Genomic DNA, 24,693 nt, shown 5'->3' on the forward strand with positions numbered 1-24,693 from the left:
TTTTTGTTTTCTTTTGTTCTACTGTATTATTGACTGTATGTTTTGTTTATTCCATGTGTAACTCTGTGTTGTTGTATGTGTCGAATTGCTATGCTTTATCTTGGCAAGGTCGCAGTTGCAAATGAGAACTTGTTCTCAACTAGCCTACCTGGTTAAATAAAGGTGAAATAATTTTTTTTTTTTAAATCTATTGCTGTTCACTGGACCCTATGAACACTTGGCTACATAGGTGATGCCTGCTGGACTGTTCATTAATCACGGTACTCCATTTTGTTTATTTTGTTTATCTGTCAGCCCCAGCCTCAAACTCAGGCCCTGTGTGTAGTTAACTGACCCTCTCTGCCCAATCATCGCCATTTTACCTGTTGTTGTTGTCTTAGCTGATTAGCTGTTGTTGTCTTACCCGTTGTTGTCTTAGCTAGCTCTCCCAATCAACACCTGTGATTGCTTTATGCCTCGCTTTATGACTCTCACTAATGTCAAATAGCGCTTGTATACTGTTGTTTAGGATTATTATCATTGTTTTAGTTCACTGCGGAGGCCCTAGTCCCACTCAACATGCCTCAGATACCTCCTTTGTCCCACCTCCCACACATGTGGTGACCTCACCCAGCATAACTAGTGCGTCCAGAGATGCAGCCTCTCTTATCGTCACTCAATGCCTAGGTTTACCTCCACTGTACCCGCACCCAACCATACCCCTGTCTGTACATTATGCCCTGAATCTATCCTACCACGCCTAGAAATCTGCTCCTTTTATTCTCTGTCCCCAACGCACTAGACCAGTTTTGATAGCCTTTAGCCATACCCTCATCCTACTCCTCCTCTGCTCCTCGGGTGATGTGGAGGTTATCCCAGGCCCGGCATGTCTCCAGGCGCTCTCATTTGTTGACTTCTGTAACCGTAAAAGCCTTGGTTTCATGCATGTTAACATCAGAAGCCTCCTCCCTAAGTTTGTTTTACTCACTGCTTTAGCACACTCCACCAACCCTGATGTCCTTGCCGTGTCTGAATCCTGGCTTAGGAAGGCCACCAAATATTCTGAGATTTCCATCCCCAACTACAACATTTTCCGTCAAGAAATAACTTCCAAAACGGGAGGAGTTGCAATCTACTGTAGAGATAGCCTGCAAAGTTCTGTCATACTTTTCCAGGTCTATGCCCAAACAGTTCGACCTTCTAATTTAAAAAATGAATCTCTCCAGAAATAAGTCTCTCACTGTTATAGAACCCCCTCAGCTCCTAGCTGTGCCCTGGACACCATATGTGAATTGATTGCCCCCATCTATCTTCAGAGTTCGTTCTGTTACTAGATGCCCTCTAAGCTAGATGCCCCCAATCTCACACAAATTATCAAGGAACCCACCAGGTACAACCCTAAATCTGTAAACATGGGCACCCTCATAGATATTATCCTGACCAACTTGCCCTCCAAATACACCTCTGCTGTTTTCAATCAGGATCTCAGCAATCATTGCCTCATTGCCTGCATCCGCTATGGGTTCGCGGTCAAAAGCTCCCTAAAACATTTCTGCGAGAATGCATTTCTAATCGACTTGGAAGGATATTGACCTCATCCCGTCAGTAAAGGATGCCTGGTTGTTCTGTAAAAGTAATTTCCTCACCATCTTAAATAAGCATGCCCCTTTCAAAAAATGTAGAACTAAGAACAGATATAGCCCTTGTTTCACTCCAGACCTGACAGCCCTTTATCAGCACAGAAACATCCTGTGGCAGATTGCACTAGCATCGAATAGTCCCCCCGATATGCAACTGTTCAGGGAAGTCAGGAACCAATACACGCAGTCAGTTAGGAAAGCAAAGGCTAGCTTTTTCAAACAGAAATTGGCATCCTGTAGCTTTAACTCCAAAAAGTTCTGGGACAATGTAAAGTCCATGGAGAATAAGAGCACCTCCTCCCAGCTGCCCACTGCACTGAGGCTAGGAAACACTGTCACCACTGATAAATCTACGATTATTGAGAATTTCAATAAGCATTTCTCTACTGCTGGCCATGCTTTTTTCCTGGCTACCCCAACCCCGGCCAACAGCTCTGCACCCCCCGCAGCTACTTGCCCCAGCCTCCCCAGCTTCTCCACCCAAATATAGCAGATGTTCTGATAGCAGATAGCAGATGTTCTGAAAGAGCTGCAAAACCTGGACCCGTACAAATCAGCTGGGCTAGACAATCTGGACCTTCTCTTTCTAAAATTATCCACCGCCATTGTTGCAACCCCTATTACCAGTCTGTTCAACCTCTCTTTCGTATCGTCCGAGATCCCTAAAGATTGGAAAGTGCCGCGGTCATCTCCCTCTTCAAAGGGGGTAACACTCTAGACCCAAACTGTTATAGACCTATATCCATCCTGCCCTGCCTTTCTAAAGTCTTCGAAAGCCAAGTTAACAAACAGATCACTGACCATTTCGAATCCCACCGTACCTTCTCCGCTGTGCAATCCGGTTTCCGAGCTGGTCACGGGTTCACCTCAGCCACGTCCAAGGTACTAAATGATATCATAACCGCAATCGATAAAAGACAGTACTGTGCAGCCGTCTTCATCGACCTGGCCAAGGCTTTCGACTTTGTCAATCACCGTATTCTTATCGGCAGACTCAACTGCCTTGGTTTCTCAAATGACTGCCTCGCCTGGTTCACCAAATACTTCTCAGATAGAGTTCAGTGTGTCAAATCGGAGGGCCTGTTGTCTGGACCTCTGGCAGTCTCTATCGGGGTACCACAGGGTTCAATTCTCGGGCCGACTCTTTTTTCTGTATATATCAACGATGTCGCTCTTGCTGCGGGTGATTTCCTGATCTACCTCTACGCAGATGACACCATTCTGTATACATCTGGCCCTTTTTGGACACTGTGTTAACAAACCTCCAAATGAGCTTCAATGCCATATAACACTCATTCCATGGCCTCCAACTGCTCTTAAACGCTAGTAAAATTAAATGCATGCTTTTCAACCGATTGCTGCCCTCACCCACCCACCCGACTAGCATCACTACTCTGGACGGTTCTGACTTAGAATATGTGGACAACTACAAATACCTAGGTGTCTGGCTAGACTGTAAACTCTCCTTCCAAACTCATATTAAACATCTCCAATCCAAAATGAAATCTAGAATCGGCTTCCTATTTCGCAACAAAACCTCCTTCACTCACGCTGCAAAACATACCGTTGCAAAACATACCGTTGTAAAACTATCCTACCGATCCTCGACTTCGGCAATGTAATTTACAAAATAGCCTCCAACACTCTACTCAGAAAACTGGATGCAGTCTATCACAGTGCCATCCATTTTGTCACCAAAGCCCCATATACCACCCACCACTGCGACCTGTATGCTCTCGTCGGCTGGCCCTCGCTACATATTCGTAGCCAGACCCACTGGCTCCAGGTCATCTATAAGTCTTTGCTAGGTAAACCTCTGCCTTATCTCAGCTCACTGGTCACGATAACAACACCCACCCGTAGCACGCGCTCCAGCAGGTATTTCTTACTGGTCATCCCCAAAGCCAACACCTCTTTGGCCGCCTTTCCTTACAGTTCTCTGCTGCCAATGACTGGAACGAATTGCAAAAATTGCTGAAGTTGGAGACATATCTCCCTCACTAACTTTAAGCATCAGCTATCTGAGCAGCTTACCGCTCGATGCATCTGTACCCAGCCCATCTGTAAATAGCCCATCCAATCTACCTGCCTCATCCCCATATTGTTTTTATTAACTTTTTTGCTCTTTTGCACACCAGTATTTCTCCTTGCACATCATCATCTGCACATCTATCACTCCAGTATTAATTTGCTAAATTGTAATTACTTCGCTACTATGGCCTATTTATTGCCTTACCTCCTCACGTCATTTGCACACACTGTATATAGACTTTTTCTATTGTGTTATTGACTGTACGTTTGTTTATTCATTTACATTACATTTACATTTAAGTCATTTAGCAGACGCTCTTATCCAGAGCGACTTACAAATTGGTGCATTCACCTTATGATATCCAGTGGAACAACCACTTTACAATAGTGCATCTAAATCCTTTAAGGGGGGGGGGGGGGGGGGGTTAGAAGGATTACTTTATCCTATCCTAGGTATTCCTTAAAGAGGTGGGGTTTCTTATTTTGGTTTTTTATTCCATGTGTAATTCTGTGTTGTTGTTTGTGTCGCACTGCTTTGATTTATCTTGGTCAGGTCGCAGTTGTAAATTAGAACTTGTTCTCAACTAGCCTACCTGGTTAAATAAAGGTGAAATAAAATAAAATGTGTAAAATAAAATTCAGTCTACTTTCCACCAGACACTGGGAGATGAATTCACCTTTTAGCAGCACAATAACTAAAACACTAAATCTACACTGGAGTTGCTTACCAAGAAGACAGTGAATGTTCCTGAGTGGCCGAGTTACAGTTTTTACGTACATCTACGTGAAAATCTATGACAAGACCTGAAAATGGTTTTCTAGCTGTAATGAACACGCTGGGAGACAGAGAGCTGGTTTCAAGCGCAGCGCACAGCAGGTGTTTATTTGTAAAGGACCACAGCAGGAGGCAGGTAGCTGGGTCCAGGGGCAGGCAGAAGGTCATACACAGGAGGAGGCAGGTAGCTGGGACCAGGGGCAGGCAGAAGGTCATACACAGGGGGTCCAAAAAGACAACAGTACAGGCAGGGAAAAGGCTAGTAACGTAGTCTGGGAGATCAGGCAATAGGTTGATAACAGGAAATCTGATAGGCTAAAGTACAGGCAGGGATTAGGCAAAAAGGCGTCGTTAGTGAGGCAGGCAAAAACGATCATACATGGGAGGATTAAATTATGGGAAAAACAGAGCTCCGAATAGAAGTCTGTCAGAAAACAAACAATACCTCACAATAATGGGGTGCAACAAACTGAACTAAATAGTGTGTGATAATGACACACCAGTGTGTGAACAGGTGATCAGAATTCAGGTGATTGGGATCTGGAGAGTGAGCTGCGTTCAGGGGATCTATGTGTTTGAGAGTGTGAGCTGGAAAGTCGGCTGGAAAGTGAGCTGGGTTCAGGGGATCTACGTGTTTGAGAGTGTGAGTTGGAAGCAGATGTTACACTAGCAAAGATAAACAACCAACATGACAGAGCTTGAAGTATTTATAAAAGAATAATGGGCAAAAGTTGCTTGAATAATTATGAAAATGATGATGTTGCACAATCCAGATGTGGAAAGTTCTTTGAGACTTACCTAGAAAGACTCTCAGCTGTAAGCACCGCCAAATGTGCTTCTACAAAGTATTGACTCAGGGGTGTGAATACTTATGCAGATATTTATGTACTTTATTTTCACTAAATGTGAAAAAATTATAAAAACATGTTTTCACTTTGTCATTATGGGGTATTGTTTTTAGATGGGTGAGCTATTTTGTATTTAGGGACTGGGAGATTAGTCAGGCTTGAGGGAAAACGCACAGAGCAAAGTACAGAGAGAACCTGCAAAAACACCTGCTCCAGAGCGCTCGGAACCTCAGACTGGGTCAAAGGTTCACCTTCCAACAGGACAACAACCCTAAGCACACAGCCAAGACAACGCAGGAGTGGCTTCGGGACAAGTCTCTGAATGTCCTTGAGTGGCCCAACCAGAGCCCAGACTTGAACCGATCGAACATCTCTGAAGAGACCTGAAAATAGCTGTGCAGCGACGCTCCTCGTCCAACCTGACAGAGCTTGAGAGGATCTGCAGAGAAGAATGGGAGAAACTCCCCAAATACAGGTGTGCCAAGCCTGTAGCGTCATACCCAAGAAGACCTCAAGGCTGTAATTTCTGCCAAAGGTGCTTCAACAAAGTACTGAGGAAAGGGTCTGAATACTTATGTAAATGCTATATTTGTAAAAAACAAACAAAAAAAACAACATTAAAACCTGTTTTTGCTTTGTCATTATGGGGTATTGTGTGTAGATTGATGAGGACAATTTTAGAATAAGGCTGTAATATAACAAAATATGGAAAAAGTGAAGGGGTCTGAATACTTTCCAAATGCGCTGTATTAGGAAATAAACTGCCTGTTTTCCTATAACTGTTGCTGCAAAGACACAATGGAATTATAATAAGCAATGCTTAATGTGCTGGAGTTAGCCATGAAACTTATCTCCAACGCTCATTAACCTCCGGCACCACTTGTTCTTCTGCCTTGCAGGGACCACAACATTGTCTGAAGATGGCAAACTCCACGGCTTCCTATGACCAGCTGGTCTACCAGGTGGAAGCTCTCCGCCAGGAGAATTCCCATCTGCGGAGAGAGCTGGAGGACAACTCCAACCACCTGTCCAAGCTGGAGAACGATACCACCGACATGAAGGTGAGAGAGGTTAGAGGGACGACCCCAGGGCTAAGGGAGAAATAAGAATAGGAGGATAACATTGGGGTTTTGATTTGATGATTGGTTAGAAAGGTGTATTTTCAAGCATTTCCAGATTTCCTTGACCTCTTCATTTGTTATGTTTATTATTTCTATGCATCTGGACTTAAAGATTTAAAAAGTATATAAATATATATGAAAGACACAGATGACAATATGTTGCTATGATGATAGCTCATAAAGATGGCAGCAATTGTCGTTTGTTTTTTAAAAGGACACATTTTTAATTTAGGATTTTCTCTATGTCTACATTCCTTCCATTTTGTCAAGCCATGGCTAATAGTATGACTTAGATACAGATAGGACATTTCCCCATTCAAAATGCACTCAGTTCTGCCTCAGATCGACAGAGTTCAGCCCCAATTCTGAAGGACGCTGTAGACTTCATGTAACTCCTTCGCTAGTGACCCGGTTTCTCTCCTGAGTGACTGAAGACACTAATGCTTCATGGCTAGAATTCCTGGCCTGGATAGATGAGGCACTAGGCTACCCTTAAAATCATTCCTCTTTCTGCACTGATCTAACCAGTTGTCCTCGTTACAGTAATGATACCAGCAGGGATTGAGACAAGCTGCAGAGGAAGAAGGAAACCATTACACCCTATAGCCTGCTAAGACATTTTCTCATTATCGATTATTTTGCTGCTTGAAATCCCAGCTTGTCTGACAGGATATTTCTTCTTTGATATAGTCCTTTTTTTCTCTGTGGCTAAACCTGCTTCAAATTTCTGTACACTCCTCCCTGTCACACCATGTGCAATTAGGATTTACTGTTAGGTATCTGTCTGTTTGTCAACAAAACATTTGGCTTTTATAGACATGCATCATAATAGGATATCTGTGTCAGGGTCTGTGGTGATATTATAGCCTAGGTCACAGTTTTGTACCAGGCTAGCATTAAACGTTGCCAGAATCACAGCTTGTGGGGAGTTTGGATTACTGGCAGAATTAGGGACCATCCCAAGAGGGGTGGAATCAGGGTTTCCAATGTGCTTTAATGTGGCTTTAGCCTAAATGCTGTGTACTGTGGACTACCACTGAAACACTGGTTACCTGATTCTGAGGCATGAGCAGAAAGGTCAAAACACATATCATAATCTGGTTATTAAAAGCGTCCCACTCGTCCTTCTTTCATAAAAAATTATTTCAGTCTGAATTGACAGCAACATCAACCATATAATAGTCTGGATAGGTCACCATTTTAAGATGTAATTGTAAGTGCCAACCCCAGTTCATGCTGGTCCACCCTATCACTCCTCTGGCACACAGCTGATTATCCCAAGCTAAAGCCTTTATATTCCTGAGGGCAGCTTGAGCTATCAGTAGACAACCAGGACGCTCTGTAGGGAGCTCACAAAGCCAGACACTGGTGGCAAACAGATCTAACCTTCCAACCTCAAAACAATCCCTTGGAGAAGATTGATTTGAGGAAAAGGCTTGGATCTTACATTGACTTGGCTGTGATTTCAGGCGGCATACTGAGGAAAAAGAAAGGACATGAATAGGAGGCATACAGTAGATTGTCGTTGCTTTGCTTTTTTCATCTCTAGGAGGACATTGTAATCCCAACAGGTTGTGACTCATTTTTGGTTTCACTGTGGCCACAACAATTTCATTTGACTGGGTTTCTGGTTGGACACAGATAGTGAATTGCTTTCTCTTCTCTAGGGGGTTCTGAAGGGGCTGCAAAGCAAACTGGAGCTGGAGGCTGGCACTTTGGCCTCCTCCGGGAGGACTGATGTGCTGGACCAGCTCAAAGGTATGTGTGCCTTAACCCTGTGCTTTTCTGTCTATTTTCTCACCATTTAATGTCTGTTTAGACTGATATTGTACACAACTCATTAATTAATTCAATATCAGCCATTTCAATCGTTCATTTTTAGAAAATAAAATCATATTTATTTTTCCAAATATTAATGACATTTCTCTCTCAGAGTTGCACATGGACTTGACCAACTACTATGAGCTGAAGTACCAGCCGCAAAACATGCACATTCTCCCAGACAGTCTAGCCAGTCTGGCAGCTCAGTCGGGTGACATGGACGATTGTCTGGCCTGCTTGCCTCCCTCCTCCTCCAGAGCCAGGAGCCCCCTGCGGCCTTCATCCCACCAGAGCTCCTCTCTGTCTGGGGAGGGCACGGCTGTGCACCCTGGAGCCTTGGCCAAAGCCATGCTGGGAGACGGACGCATCACGGCCCAGCATCTGGAAGACCTCTACAAAGAGAGGTTAGCGCTTTCCCATAGTTCAATCAGATGTATGTATTACTAGTAATACTAAATCAAACATTTTTTAAATAATACCTTAAAAATAATAATTCACTATAAATCACTAGTCCCTTCAACAACAAAAAAGTGAGGTACTATGAATCCCCAGTGATGTTGTGGTGGGTGGTAGTCAAAGTGTTAAATGTAGCTGTGTGTGTTCCAGAACGATGCTGCTAAGTGAGATAGACAAGGAGGAGCGGGAGCGTCGCTGGTACTACAGCCAGCTCCAGGGACTGTCTCAGCGGCTGAACCAACTGCCACGCATCGACACGGTGAGAGCACTTTTTAACACCACTGAGTCTCCAGAATATTCTCTCCTGCACGGTGCTCAGACACAGTGGACCATAACAGACAGCAGTACAGTACAAAGTATACTTGTACTCAGCACTCAGTTGCAGGAAATGTAGGCACTTTTCTTTTTAACTGTCGCCCCCTCGTATTTCATTGTGTGCTTGTTTGAAAATGACTCTTTGGAAACAGTTTAGAGTATGAGTAGACCATTACTTTATTATTTCATAGACAGACACAACATGTCTTATTGCTCATTGCTTTCTTGCATGTTCATTGTAATGAAATCAACTCACTATTGTTTTAACAGGCGCACAGGCGAGAGTTAAACCATCAAATAGAACAATGAGCCAGATATTTCACAGGATGTATAAATGTGAAGCATCCACTTGGTGTTTCCACTCACTACCAAATATGGTGATGAGAGGAGGCCCAGCGGCCGGCGGTGGGAGAAGATGGAGCGAGATGGATTTTGGCCGACATTCTGCACATTTTTTCATCAATGAAACATTTGGTCTCCATACAGTTTTCTCTTTCCAAAACTATAATCTGTAACAAACAGAGTGGACTGCTTCTTAAAGACTTTACCCTTTGCCAAAGTTTCACATTTTTTGTTGTTGTTTCGAAGAAGTGCACGGGTGAATTCAGTTATTGCACACGCGCACTTCACAGAGTAGGCGTTCCATAACAGAAATATGCAAATAAATGCTAGATTGCGCCAGTAGGATCTCTCTAGCGCATGCTTGGTTCTACCCACTATGATTAATTTGGTCCCATTGGAAACAACAGACTCTGGTCTATCTTGGGTTAAATATTTGGTTAAACTCTTTGGCAGAGAAGATAGCATCCATTTTGTTTCAGAATGCCCCAAAATGGAGGCTTGTGTTGTGCGCAAAACTAATCTCTTTTTCCTTATCTTAACAGTTCTCCATACAGATTGACCTCATTCGCCAGCAGCTGGAGTTCGAGGCACAGCAGTTGCGTTCTGTCATGGAGGAACGCTTCGGAACCAGCGATGAAATGGTCCAGAGGACACAGGTAAGGAGAGGCACTCTCTGCCATGTCTGTCTCTGTCATGGCAACACACACAGTAACATTTGGCAACTGTTCTCAATATCTTCACTTACATTATTGCGTGTGGAACTTCTTTCTGAAACATGTTTTGGATGCAACACACACATTTTACATGAAAAACCAAGAAATTAAAACTGCTCTCAGAGGGTGTTGTACAATGTTTGGACAATGTTTGTCATGCCACAAAATGACTGTGGTGACTAAAGACTCTCTCTCTGTCTCCCCTCAGATCCGTGTGGCTCGTCTGGAACAGCTGGAGAAAGAACTACAGGAGGCCCAGGAGTCCAGAGGCACCCAGGAGAAGAGCCTGTGTGAGGTGAGAACACAGTTCGGACATATAAAGTTTGTATTTGAAAACTATTTCTAGATGCATATTTTCAGTTTTTCCCGAACCCACCTCAGTCGCGCAAAAGAAGGAAGCTCGTCCTGCTCTTGCTGGCACATGCGCAGATCAAATACACCGCAGTAAGTATGATTAAGAAGTTTACATGTCCTTGTAATTTGAAAGATCACTCATAAAACCAGGTGTTTTAATCGGCGTATGCTTACTTCGATTATGACCTAACGCCGATTTAAGATAAGCAGAGTAAGGTTTTTACATGACTAATGCCATACTCGGCTTACTGCCATAATCAGTTTAATATCAAATGATTAGTCTGCATGTAAACATACTGTATTCAGAGATTGAGACAAGCAAGTGACAGTGACAGATAATCCTGTGTTCTGTTTTCACAAAATGATTTTGTACTGTAAAAATGAAAGATGACAAGGATTATTTTCTCTCAGAGGTGATTTATTTATTTCACATTGTCCGCCGTCTCAGTAGCTTTCAGTCAATTTAGATCATATTGTCAATTTTCCTCGTCCTCACTACTTCCTCTCCTGCGTCTTGTCAGCACTGCACTGAATGTTTTATTTGTACTTTGAAATATTGAGGCTATGTGATTACTAGGTGGGGTGTTCACAAACAGATGCAGGTAGCCTAGTGGTTAGAGCAATGGACAAGTAACCGAAAGGTTGCAAGATTGAATCCCTGAGGTGACAAGGTAAAAATCTGTTGTTCTGCCCCTGAACAAGGCAGTTAACCCCCGTTCCTAGGCCGTCATTGAAAATAAGAATTTGTTCTTAACTGACTTGCCTAGTTAAATAAAGGTCAAATAAAAAAAATGTAGTGGTACACTGACACATGTGTGACAGAATCTGTGATGTTTGATGTGCCTTCTAAAGTATATTTACTGATCACACAGGCACACCACTGTATTGGATTTACAATACATATTAAATGCTATGCCTGGAAAACCACAAGCTTCTCCAGCTCATTTAATATGGATGAGAAACAGACTAGAATGTTGTTTTCATTTGAAAATGAACACTCAGTAATTGTGAATTTAACACCAGGTTTGGAAATGTTTCAATTGGTCCTTTTTTATATAGTCATAAGATATTCATAATTTTACTTGAGGGGGTTCCACTTAGAGTTCACTTAGAGTTATGAACTACACTGAACAAAAATATAAACGCAACATGAAACAATTTCTAATATTTTATTGAGTTAAGGTTCATATAAGGAAATCAGTCAGTTTAAATAAATTCATTCAGCACTAATCTATGAATTTCACATGATTTGGAATACAGATTTGCATCTGTTGGTCACAGATACCTTTTTTTTTTTAAAAGGTAAGACATGGATCAGAAAACCAGTCAGTATCTGGTATGATCACAATTTGCCTCATGCAACGGGACACATCTCCTATCACATGGAGATGATCTGGCTGTTGATTGTGGCCTGTGGAAGGTAGGCCCCACTTCTCTTCAATGGCTGTGTGAAGTTTCTGGATATTGGCGGGAACTGGAACACGCTGTCGTACACGTTGATCCAGAGCATCCCAAACATGCTCAATGGGTGACATGTCTGGTGAGTATGCAGACCATGGAAGAGCTGGGACATTTTCAGCTTCCATGAAATGTGTACAGATCCTTGCGACATGAGGCTGAGCATTATGCTGAAACATGAGGTGATGGCGGCGGATGAACGGCATGACGATGGGCCTCAGGATCTCGTCACGGTATCTCTGTGCATTCAAATTGCCATTGATAAAATGCAATTGTGTTCATTGTTTGTAGCTTATGCCTGCCAATACCATAACCGCACTGCCACCATGGGGCACTCTGTTCACAACGTTGACATCAGCAAACCACTTGCCCACACGACGCCATACGTCTGCCATCAGCCTGGTACACTTGAAACCAAGATTAATCTGTGAAGAGCACACTTCTCCAGCATGCCAGTGGCCATCGAAGGTGAGCATTTCCCCAGTTATTATGGCGAACTCCAGTCAGGTCAAGCCCCTTGTGAGGACGATGAGCATGCAGATGAGCTTCCCTGAGACGGTTTCTGACAGTTTGTGCAGAAATTATTTGGTTGTGCAAACCCACAGTTTTATCAGCTTTACGGGTGGCTCATCTCAGACCATCTCGCAGGTGAAGAAGCCGGATGTGGAGGTCCTGGGCTGGCGTGGTTACACGTGGTCTGTGGTTGTGAGGCCGGTTGGACGTACTGACAAATTCTCTAAAATGACGTTGGAGGCGGCTTATGGTAGAGAAATTAACATTAAATTCTCTGGCAACAGCTCTGGTGGACATTCCTGCAGTCAGCATGCCAATTGCATGCTTCCTCAAAACTTCAGACATATATGGCATTGTGTTGTGTGACAAAACTTCACATTTTGGAGTGGCCTTTTGTCTCCAGCACAAGATGCACCTGTGTAATGACTGTTCTGTTTAATCAGATTCTTGATATGCCGCATCTGTCAGGTGGATGGATTATCTTGGCAAAATATAAATGCTCACTAACAGGGATGTAAACAAATTAAGCATTTTGTGCTTATGGAACATTTCTGCGATGTTTTATTTCAGCTTATGAAACATGAGACCAACACTTTACATGTTGTGTTCATATTTTTGTTCAGTATAGCTTGAATAAATCATTTTGGACAATTCGATTGAGGCCATTTGATAATTTGTCAGATTGAACTTGGGCAAACCTTTGGGCTAGAAAAGCAGAAATAAATTTGGATTTTTTTTTTTTAATTAGTCAAACAACATCTTGATTGGCCCACAGTACTAGTTTCTTAAAGCTAATTTATGCTTGATCCAAAAATGTGGTCAGAGGCTCCGTATGGAGGGTGTGATGCAATATATGGAGCCCTCCGCATTGTTACAACATTTGGGAGGCGCATGGCGATGTGGTATGGAGCTGAATTTGGCCTCTGTGTGCCTATGGAGGCTCCGCAATTGCGTCACACCCTCCATACGGAGCCTCCGACCACATTTTTAGATCAAGCATAAATTTGTAGGTTGGGGCGGGAGGTCCTGTATAAACACAAACTCACTTCCTTGACAACTTCCTTCACAACTGCTCTGCTTAACAGCTTTGCGCTGCTCCGCGAAGTGCAAGAATTATGAATGTTCTGACTTCTGTAGAGGCTGTATCACCGTAAAAGCTGCACGGCCAATGCAGATGTCGGATTGACCATGCATCGCCTTCAAGTCAGCTGATCATTATGCAGTTCAAGTCTAAAATTTGTATAATTACCTTTTCTGAGTAGAAGATTTCAATTAGAAGGCTATTTACTGTATATAATATTTACGTCATCCTGTGGTTTCCATTAGGGGTATATTCTTATACGGAAAGTGCACTGTAACTGTAAGTCATACAGTAGGATCTAAACTCAGCAAAAAAATAAATGTCCTCTCACTGTCAACTGCGTTTATTTTCAGCAAACTTAACATGTGTAAATATTTGTATGAACATAACAAGATTCAATAACTGAGACACAAACTGAACAAGTTCCACAGACATGTGACTAACAGAAATTGAATAATGTGTCCCAAAACAAAGGTGGGGGTCAAAATCAAAAGTAACAGTCAGTATCTGGTGTGGTCACCAGCTGTATTAAGTACTGCAGTGCATCTCCTCCTCATGGACTGCACCAGATTTGCCGGTTCTTGCTGTGAGATGTTACCCCACTCTTCCACCAAGGCACCTCCAAGTTCCCGGACATTTCTGGGGGTAATGGCCCTAGCCCTCACCCTCCGATCCAACAGGTTCCAGACGTGCTCAATGGGATTGAGATCCGGGCTCTTCGCTGGCTATGGCAGAACACTGATATTCCTGTCTTGCAGGAAATCACGCACAGAACAAGCAGTATGGCTGGTGGCATTGTCATGCTGGAAGGTCATGTCAGGATGAGCTGGCAGGAAGGGTACCACATGAGGGAGGAGGATGTCTTCCCTGTAACGCACAGCGTTGAGATTGCCTGCAATGACAACAAGCTCAGTACTATGATGCTGTGACACACCACCCCAGACCATGACGGACCCTCCACCTCCAAATCGATCTCACTCCAGAGTACAGGCCTTGGTGTAACGCTCATTCCTTTGACGATAAACGCGAATCCAACCATCACCCCTGGTGAGACAAAACCGAGACTCGTCAGTGAAGAGCACTTTTTGCCAGTCCTCTCTGGTCTAGCGATGGTGGGTTTGTGCCCATAGGTGACATTGTAAAAAGATTTGGCATGGGTCCTGAGATCCTCAAAATGTTTTACAGCTGCAACATCGAGAGCATCCTGACTGGTTGCATCACTGCCTGGTACGGCAATTGCTTGGCCTCCGACCGCAAGGCACTACAGAGGGTAGTGCGTACGGCCCAGTACATCACTGGGGCTACGCTGCCTGCCATCCAGGACCTCCACACCAGGCGGTGTCAGAGGAAGGCCCAAAGACCCCAGCCACCCCAGTCATAGACTGTTCTCTCTACTACCGCATGGCAAGCGGTACCGGAATGCCAAGTCTAGGATAAAAAGGCTTCTCAACAGTTTTTACCCCCAATCCATAATACTCCTGAACAGGTAATCAAACGGCTACCCGGGCTATTTGCATAGTGTGCCCCCCCTCCCCCCCCCAACCCCCCCCAACCCCTCTTTTACGCTGCTGCTACTCTCTGTTTATCATATATGCATAGTCACTTTAACTATACAGTCATGTACATACTACCTCAATTGGCCCGACCAACCAGTGCTCCCCCACATTGGCTAACCGGGCTATTTGTATTGTGTCCCGCCACCCACCACCCGCCAACCCCTCCTTTACGCTACTGATACTCTCTGGTCATCATATATGCATAGTCACTTTAACCATATCTACATGTACATACTACCTCAATCAGCCCAACTAACCGGTTTTTGTATGTAGCCTTGCTACTTTTATAGCCTCGCTACTGTATATAGCCTCGCTACTGTTATTTTTCACTGTCTTTTTACTGTTGTTTTTATTTCTTTACTTACCTGTTGTTCACCTAATACATTTTTTGCACTATTGGTTAGAGCCTGTAAGTAAGCATTTCAATGTAAGGTCTACACCTGTTGTATTCGGCGCACGTGACAAATAAAAATTTGATTTGATTTGTTGCTGGTGATGTCTGGTTAGGACCTGCCTTACAACAGGCCTACAAGCCCTCAGTCCAGCCTTTCTCAGCCTATTGTGGACAGTCTGAGCACTGATGGATGGATTGTGCATTCCTGGTGTAACTCTGGCTGTTGTTGTTGCCATCTTGTACCAGTCCCGCAGGTGCTATGTTCGGATGTACCGATCCTGTGCAGGTGTTGTTACACATGGTCTGCCACTGTGAGTACGATCAGCTGTCCGTCCTGTCTCCTTGTAGCGCTGTCTTAGGCGTCTCACAGTACGACATTGCAATTTATTGTCCTGGCCACATCTGCAGTCCTCATGCCTCCTTGCAGCATGCCTAAGGCATGTTCACGCAGATGAGCAGGGACCCTGGGCATCTTTCTTTTGGTGTTTTTCAGAGTCAGTAGAAAGGCCTCTTTAGTGTCCTAAGTTTTCATAACTGTGACCTTAATTGCCTACTGTCTGTAAGCTGTTAGTGTCTTAACGACCCTTCCACAAGTGCATGTTCATTAATTGTTTATGGTTCATTGAACAAGCATGGGAAACAGTGTTTAAACCCTTCACAATGAAGATCTGTGAAATTATTTGGATTTTTACGAATTATCTTTGAAAGACAGGGTCCTGAAAAAGGGACGTTTCTTTTTTTGCTGAGTTTATAATACTGTAGGTTGTGGAATGTTGTGCTATCCTGTAATATACAGTTAACCCACTTTTCTCTTTTTTCTATATCCCTCTCTCTCTCTCTATCCCCCTCTCTCTTGCTCTCTCTCTCTATCCCCATCCATCTCTCTATCCCCACCTCTCTCTCTATCCTTCTCTGTCTCTCTATATCCCCCCTCTCTCTCTCAATCCCCCTCTCTCTCCATCCCCCTCCATCTCTCTCTATCCCCCTCCGTCTCTCTCTCGCTCTCTCTATCCCCCTCCATCTCTCTCTATCCCCCTCCATCTCCCCACTGTCTCTTTCTCCATCCCACTTACCTTGTGCTCTATCGGTGCCGTGCTGCTATGCAGAACACAGGCTTTGCCCCTCTTTAGCTCGGCTCCAATTGGTCGCTCCTCCCAAAGAATATAGTGTTGCTTGGGCACTGCAAGCTTGGCACAGCAGGAGTGGGTGTTTCGGTTGAGTGGGTCTCAGACCGGCCCGTTTAGGTGTCTGTGTATCTATCCTCTGGGGCTCTGTAGGAGAATAGCAATGAGTTCTCTAGTACCAGGATGCAGGAAGAATGTGAATTAAAAGAGACAACAATAGACACATTGTTCCATGTTTTTCTGGGCTATTGTCAACCATCTTGCATCACACAGCAGGTTCCTATGCAATCCATTGTAAGCGTTTGATTATTTATTTGAACTGCGTGGCTATGACAATTGAAGGGGTAAAAGCCACGGCAGATTCAATCCATTCAAACACAGACACATTTAGCATGTTTATCTTGTTATCGGCGAGATCACACTTTATTACTTACAACATGATGGAGCTATTCAGACTAGCATGTCTAATAGCCCTTCCCCTTTGTCTGAAAGCTAGTCTTCGGTGTGATCAGCACAAGCCTGGTTACCATGGTGATCGACTGGGGGGATGAAAGAGTTGATAGATGACTCTCTGAAGATTTGTGCTGGCGCCAATCCAAATGGATTGTGTCTGTATTCTGGGAGTGTGCAACTCATACCTTATGAGAAAAGACATGAATGTCTGTCTGCAGGGCCAATATTAAGATGCAGGAGGTGAAATTAAATGTATTGATATCGGTTAGTTGTCTACTGACAATAACATCTCACTCTGGTGTTCACTTCAGGAGATACTGATGCTGACTACTAAATACTTTTTTATGTTTGGACAGCAAATTTAGGTCATTTATTTTTTCCAATTATCTACTAATGCCAGAGGCTGGATACATTTGTTATTTATTCTGGCCTATTTATGGGGTATAATTATATTTGCATGATAATTAATAGGATATTAACAAACATAATTTTAAATTAGATGTTCATAATCTTTCCATTCAGATGTAATTATTTCAAAATAAGTTTGTTAAACCCAATAAACTTAACCAACTCCAATTTGTATACATACAGTATTGAATATAATTTAGACTGAAATTAATAACATAATACATTTTTTCAAGGGCACTTGAAGGTCAGTCTTGATTTGTTTTGGATGATATTATATCAGTACTTTGACTCCAAGTATCGATTTGTAAAATTTTTATAATATATACAGTAAATCAAATCAAATGTATTTATATAGCCCTTCTTACATCAGCTGATATCTCAAAGTGCTGTACAGGAACCCAGCCTAAAACCCCAAACAGCAAGCAATGCAGGTGTAGAAGCACAGTCAAAAGTTTGGACACACCTAGTCATTCCAGGGTTTTTTATTTTTGCTATTTTCTACATTGTAGAATAATAGTGAAGACATCGAAACTATGAAATAACACATATGGAATCATGTAGTAACCAAAAAAGTGTTAAATAAATCAAAATATATTTTAGATTCTTAAAAATAGCCACCCTTTGCCTTGATGACAGCTTTGCACACTCTTGGCATTCTCTCTGTGATGTCGTCACTATTATTCTACAATGTAGAAAATAGTAAAAATGAAGAAAAACTCTGGAATGAGTAACTTTTGACTGGTACTGTATATATATATATATATATACATATATATATATATGTATTATGATTTTTTTCTAGATAGCATTAGCTAGCGCTAGTCGGCTGTACCTGCACCAAAACTCTGGTATTTTTCATCCTGTTTTCCATTTTCTTTTTAAGTTGTGAGCCAAGATTTTTTCAGCACTTTTATTTCCATGACTGATCAACATTTTTCTCATGCTCTCTCGTCTCTCTGCAGCCGACATATAGTGAGCAATATGCTTGGGAAATTGCAATAGAATCACAGTATAGAATCGCAATAAATATAGAATCGTGACAATCGCAATGCATATCGTATCAGCAGCGATGTATTGTGATAATATCGTATTGTGAGGCAATTCCCAGCCCTAATAGAAAGTTCATAGCAAACCGCCTGCAATTGACTTTTATGCTACAAAATGAGAAATTAGTAATGTCAGTTACTTGACCCTTATTGACATGAAGCAGTTTGAAACCATGTCATTTACGATCCCTCTCTTTCTTTGCAGATCTCAAGCTGTGAAAAGCAGCCTATTCCCGAAACTGAACATGCGTTGACTGCTTCTGCTCTGGATGCACAAGGAGATGGAAGCAAAGTAAGGCCATCATCACATCTTTAGTAGTAATGAATGGAGTTTGCATTAGTGGCTCTGCATTATTTAGATGACTATTTGTGTGTGGACAATAATCAGATCCCATGGAGCCATGTGTAGTGAAAGTAGATCTTACATGCTTATGATAATATTCAACCACCATTTTCCGACGGGGTATTTAGATGGTTTTACATATGTAACCCTCTCACCAGGCTCAAATTTGACTCTTACAATATTACCTTACTTAGATTTCTGAACAACATGGGATATTAGGTGAGAAGGACATCACCAATAAGAATCCCTATTGTAAACTCACTAGGGTGATTACAAACTAGGGTATTAACTTCAGGTAAAATTATTAGGTTTCTTCCTAGGTTCTGACCTTTCTAGGGAGTTTTTCCTAGCCACCGTGCTTCTACATATGCATTGCTTGCTGTTTGGGGTTTTAGGCTGGGTTTCTGTACAGCACTTTGTGACATCGGCTAATGTAAAAAGGGCTTTACAAACGAAGCATCGGGAAGTGCTGGCTTTCCGGTTGGTGGTGACGTCGGGTCCCGGGGCTGCCCCCGATAGAACCGGGTGTGCCTAAGCCAGCTCGTCAGGCTGTCACGCCCTTGCTGTCTCGAGAGGTTTCTTGCGCCGGTTGGCTCGGAAGGCGGCCATCCCACGTCAAGCCTCAGCCAGATTGTCAGGTTTTTACACCCAGCCGGCTAGTCAGGCTGCTACGCCTCCGACGGATCATCGGGCTCCCACACCTCAGCGGGATTCACAGGCCTTCATGCCTCAACCGGATCATCAGACTCCTATGCCACAGCCGGCTCGCCAGGCTCTCACACCTCTGCCGGTTCATTGGGATTTCACGCCCAGCCCGGCTTGTCCAGTGCCCGTGCCTCGGCTGGCCCGTCAGGCTCGCCCAGGTGGGACGCCGGGTGGTGCCCCTGGGGGGGGGGGGGGGGGGGGGTACTGTCACGCCTGCTCCCGCTCTTTCCCCCTGGCGCTCGAGGGCGCCAGGCTCCCCAGCATTACGCACTCCTGCCACCATCATTACGCACACCTGCCTTCCTCCGTCACGCACATCATCGATTATTGGACTCACCTGGACTCAATCACCTCTGTCATTACCTTCCTTATATCTGTCTGTTCCCCCGCTCTGTTCCTGTTGTAGTTTGGTCAGGACGTGGCAGAGGGTATTTGGTTTATGTGGTTCGGGGTGGTGGTTTTTCTAAAAAGGGCATTTGATTTATGTATTCCGGGGTTTTTGGGCACTGTTCCTTGTTTATGTAATTCTATGTTTAGTCTAGGTAATCTATTTCTATGTTGAGTTAATTGGGGTGGACTTCCAATTGAAGGCAGCTGTGTGGTGTTGCCTTTGATTGGAAGTCCTATATTAGTTGGGTGTGTTTGTCTGTGTATTTGTGGGAGATTGTTTCTTGTTTTGCCGAGTGAGCCTTTCAAGACTGTTTCGTTGTTCGTAAGTTCGTTTCGTTTTGTTGTTTTGGTGTGTTCATTCTGAGTTAATAAATGTCAAGATGAGCGTACACATACCTGCTGTGTTTTGGTCCTCCATTACCAACGACGACCGTGACAGAATCTCCCACCAAACCAGGACCAAGCAGCAGAGGAAGGAGCAGTGGGATTTTGAGTTGGACTATGGTGAGAGATGGACTTGGGAGGAGATCTTGGGAGGAGAAGGCTCCTACACTTGGGAGGAGATCCAATCAGGAAAAGATCGCCTTCCATGGGGACAGGTGGTAAGAGAGAGAGAGGAAAGGCGAAAGGCTGGTATGGACCGGGAACGTTTCCGAGGAATACGACTGGCGTTGAAGCACGAGAGGCACCCCCAATAACATTTTTTGGGGGGGCACACGGGTAGTTTGGCTAGGCATAGGAAGAGCCGGAAGCCAGCTACCCGTGGTTATATGGAGGAGCGTATGAGGTGGAGAGTGCCATGTTTCGCTGAGGAGCGCACTATCTCACCCATACGCACGCACAGTCCGGTGCGCGTTATTCCAGCCCCTCACAGGTGCCGTGCTAGAGCGGGCATCCAGCCTGGTAGGAGGATGCCTGCGCAGCGCATCTGGTTGCCGGTACGCCTCAGAGGACCAGGCTACCCAACTCCCGCTCTACTCACGGCTACCATCAGGCCCCTGCACAGCCCAGTCCGCCCTGTACAAGCACCCCGCTCGTACAGGGCTACTAGTTCCATCCAGCCAGGACGGGTTGTGCAGGAGGTAAGATCAAGACCGCCTGTGCGCCTCCATAGCCCTGGGTTTCCAGCTCCTGTCTCTCGTGCGGACCCGGAAGTGCGTCAGCCCAGTCCGACTTGTCCTGTTCCCGCTCCCCGCACTAGCCTGGAGGTGCGTGTTCCCAGTCTGGTACGTCCAGTACCAACACCACGCCCCAGGCTTCAAGTGCGTCATCCCAGTCAAGAGTCCGCCAGAACTACCCGTCAGTCAAGAGTCGCCCGAACTGCCCGTCAGTCAAGAGTCGCCCGAACTGCCCGTCAATCAAGAGTCGCCCGAACTGCCCGTCAGTCAAGAGTCGCCCGAACTGCCCGTCAGTCAGGAATCGCCAGAGCCGCCCGTCAGTGAGGAATCGCCAGAGCCGCCCGTCAGTGAAGAGTCGCCAGAGCCACCCACTAGTCAGGAGCTGCCAGAGTGGCCAGACTGCCCGGAGATGCCAGAGTGGCCAGACTGCCCGGAGATGCCAGAGATGCCAGACTGCCCGGAGATGCCAGACTGCCCGGCGATGCCAGACTGCCCGGCGATGCCAGACTGCCCGGCCAGTATAAGGGTTAATTGTTATTGTAGTTTGGTCAGGACGTGGCAGAGGGTATTTGGTGTATGTGGTTCGGGGTGGTGGTTTTTCTAAAAAGGGCATTTGATTTATGTATTCCGGGGTTTTTGGGCACTGTTCCTTGTTTATGTAATTCTATGTTTAGTCTAGGTAATCTATTTCTATGTTGAGTTAATTGGGGTGGACTTCCAATTGAAGGCAGCTGTGTGGTGTTGCCTTTGATTGGAAGTCCTATATTAGTTGGGTGTGTTTGTCTGTGTATTTGTGGGAGATTGTTTCTTGTTTTGCCGAGTGAGCCTTTCAAGACTGTTTCGTTGTTCGTAAGTTCGTTTTGTTGTTTTGGTGTGTTCATTCTGAGTTAATAAATGTCAAGATGAGCATACACATACCTGCTGCGTTTTGGTCCTCCATTACCAACGACGACCGTGACACCTGTCTTGTTTCATGTCTGTTCCTAATTAAATGTTTGACTCACCGTACCTGTTTCTCTACTCTAGCGTTGGTCCTTACAGTTACTGACTAATCGTAGATATTTCCTTAGCAACGTATAACAGTTTGGTGCAGGTGTCCTCACAAGATCCACAGCAAACACCGTTTTCAATGCAGCCAGTACTCCGTAGCAGCAACCGACATCCCGTGGAAACCATAATTTGCCGATCGTCCACAAGTAATTCTCTCCAGACCTTGCAAGATGCTAGGCTAACATTGAGGATGTTGAATGTATCCACAATGCGAAGGCAGCTCCAGTCTCCAAAAGGTCTTTCTTAACAAAATAACAATACTCTCTTGTAAAAATAAAATCAATATTTCCCTTCAAATCTCTGTAGGTATGTCTTTGTTCCCTCCTTATAGTCTCCTTTAGTCATTTTTCTTCACCAACACTAATAACGTCTCTCCTCTCTCTTTTTTCAACGTCCCCCTCTCTCTTTTTTTCAAACCCAGGCCTCCTGTTAACCAGGTCAACTCTCCCATTGGCCACATCTTAACAAGCTACTTCATTAGTCACAACTTAACCAGATAAATGGGAAACTTAAACTTAACAGTAAACCAACCTATTCACTTGTACATTAAAGAAACATTGCTTCAAAAGAAATGCATTAACGACATAACAAATCAGGAGCAATTCAATCACATTTTAAATCTAATACCAATGAATTATAACAAATAACCTCTATGCTTGGTTTTAACAAAGGTATTACACATAATATGCAAGTTATGCTTATAATCATTGCTATAAAATATTGAGGTATCTCTCAGTCGACTTATCTGTCAAAATAAAGGTAAATAAATGAATGAATAAAATATGTACTCTCCACGGCCATGTATTTCACCTGGATTAGGTGGAGATGGTGTTCTGGCTGCTCTCCATGCTGGCCAACCGGGACAGGGAGGAGATGTCCCGCACTCTGCTGGCCATGTCCAGCTCCCAAGACAGCTGCATCGCCATGCGCAAGTCCGGCTGCGTCCCCCTGCTTGTGCAGATCCTGCACGATGGCCCAGGGGGCGCCGGAGAGTCGGCCAGGAGTGTAGCATGCAGCCGGGAGGCCCAGTCCAGAGCCAGCACTGCCCTGCATAACATAGTGTACTCCCAGCCCGACGAGGGCCAGGCCCGGCGGGAGATGAGGGTGCTGCACGTGCTGGAGCAGATCCGCTCGCACTGTGACAGCGGCTGGGACTGGATTGAGAGCCACGTGCGTACTCCCTCCCCTGGAGGTACTACAACCACAGGTTAGTAGAGGAGGATTATTTTAGGAGATTAATGTGATCTCTATAGCAGACTGTGGATTATATAGTGATGTGAGAGTAATTCAAGATGTACTTGTCCGTGTTCCGTTCAGACATCCCTGAGCCAGTGGAGCCCCAGATCTGCCAGGCCATGTGTGCTATCATGAAGCTCTCCTTCGAGGAGGAGTACCGAAGAGCCATGAATGAACTAGGTTAGTGAACAACACGTCAATGGGAAATATACACAGATGATAAAGCATAACCATAAAGAAAAATATGATATGTGAATTAATCTATTATTCAGTTTGTGATGTGCATGGCGGGTGTTTCTGTTTAGGAGGGTTGCAGGTGGTTGCAGAGGTGATGCACTTGGACCAGGAGCTGTACGGCATGCAGAACGATCCCATCAATATGGCACTTCGACGCTACGCGGGAATGGCACTGACAAACCTTACTTTCGGAGATGTCGTCAACAAGGTATCATCCGAAAAGCATCGAACCACTGAGAGGGATACATATTTATCTGATTTGTAAAGGCATTTTTCAATAAAGATAAATGACTTACAGTTGAAGTCTGAAGTTTACATACACCTTAACCAAATACATTTAAACTCAGTTTTTCACAATTCCTGACATTTAATCCTAGTAAAAATTCCTTGTCTTAGGTCAGTTAGGATCACCACTTTATTTTAAGAATGTGAAATGTCAGAATAATAGTAGAGAGAATGATTTATTTCAGCTTTTATTTATTTCATCACATTCCCAGTGGGTCAGAAGTTTACATACACTCAATTAGTATTTGGTAGCATTGCCTTTAAATTGTTTAGCTTGGGTCAAATGTTTTGGGTAGCCTTCCACAAGCTTCCCACAATACATTGGGTGAACTTTGGCCCATTCTTCCTGACAGAGCTGGTGTAACTGAGTCAGGTTTATAGGCCTCCTTGCTCGCACATGCTTTTTCAGTTCTGCCCACAAATTTTCTCTAGGTTTGAGGTCAGGGCTTTGTGATGGCCACTCCAATACCTTGACTGTGTTGTCCTTAAGCCATTTTTCTACAACTTTGGAAGTCTGCTTGGGGTCATTGTCCATTTGGAAGACCCATTTGCGACCAAGCTTTCACTTCCTGACTGATGTTTTGAGATGTTGCTTCAATATATTCACATAATTTTCCTACCGCATGATGCCATCTATTTTGTGAAGTGCACAGTCCCTCCTGCAGCAAAGCACCCCCACAACAAGATGCTGCCACCCCCGTGCTTCATGGTTCGGATGGTGTTCTTCGGCTTGCAATCCTCCCCCTTTTCCCCCCGAACATAACGATGGTCATTATGGCCAAACAGTTCTATTTTTGTTTCATCAGACCAGAGGACATGTCTCCAAAGAGTACAATCTTTGTCCCCATGTGCAGTTGCAAACCGTAGTCTGGCTTTTTTATGGCGGTTTTGGAGCAGTGGC

General features: G+C 44.3%; 1 protein-coding gene across 1 annotated transcript in view; it reads left to right on the forward strand.

Moving 5' to 3' along the window:
* The window catches only part of LOC106573931 (adenomatous polyposis coli protein 2), a 51,990-nt gene that overhangs the window by 17,970 nt on the left and 9,327 nt on the right, over positions 1 to 24,693 (forward strand). The window contains exons 2-11 of the mRNA XM_014149395.2: positions 6,173 to 6,334; positions 8,062 to 8,152; positions 8,328 to 8,619; positions 8,822 to 8,930; positions 9,871 to 9,984; positions 10,250 to 10,336; positions 18,634 to 18,720; positions 22,854 to 23,241; positions 23,352 to 23,450; positions 23,576 to 23,715. Coding sequence (XP_014004870.1) covers positions 6,194 to 6,334; positions 8,062 to 8,152; positions 8,328 to 8,619; positions 8,822 to 8,930; positions 9,871 to 9,984; positions 10,250 to 10,336; positions 18,634 to 18,720; positions 22,854 to 23,241; positions 23,352 to 23,450; positions 23,576 to 23,715 — 1,548 coding nt within the window. The 5' untranslated portion in view covers positions 6,173 to 6,193. The remainder of the gene's footprint in view (positions 1 to 6,172; positions 6,335 to 8,061; positions 8,153 to 8,327; positions 8,620 to 8,821; positions 8,931 to 9,870; positions 9,985 to 10,249; positions 10,337 to 18,633; positions 18,721 to 22,853; positions 23,242 to 23,351; positions 23,451 to 23,575; positions 23,716 to 24,693) is intronic.

Source organism: Salmo salar, chromosome 16, assembly GCF_965601325.2.
Source record: "Salmo salar chromosome 16, fSalSal1, whole genome shotgun sequence".
Classification (NCBI taxonomy): Eukaryota; Metazoa; Chordata; class Actinopteri; order Salmoniformes; family Salmonidae; genus Salmo; species Salmo salar.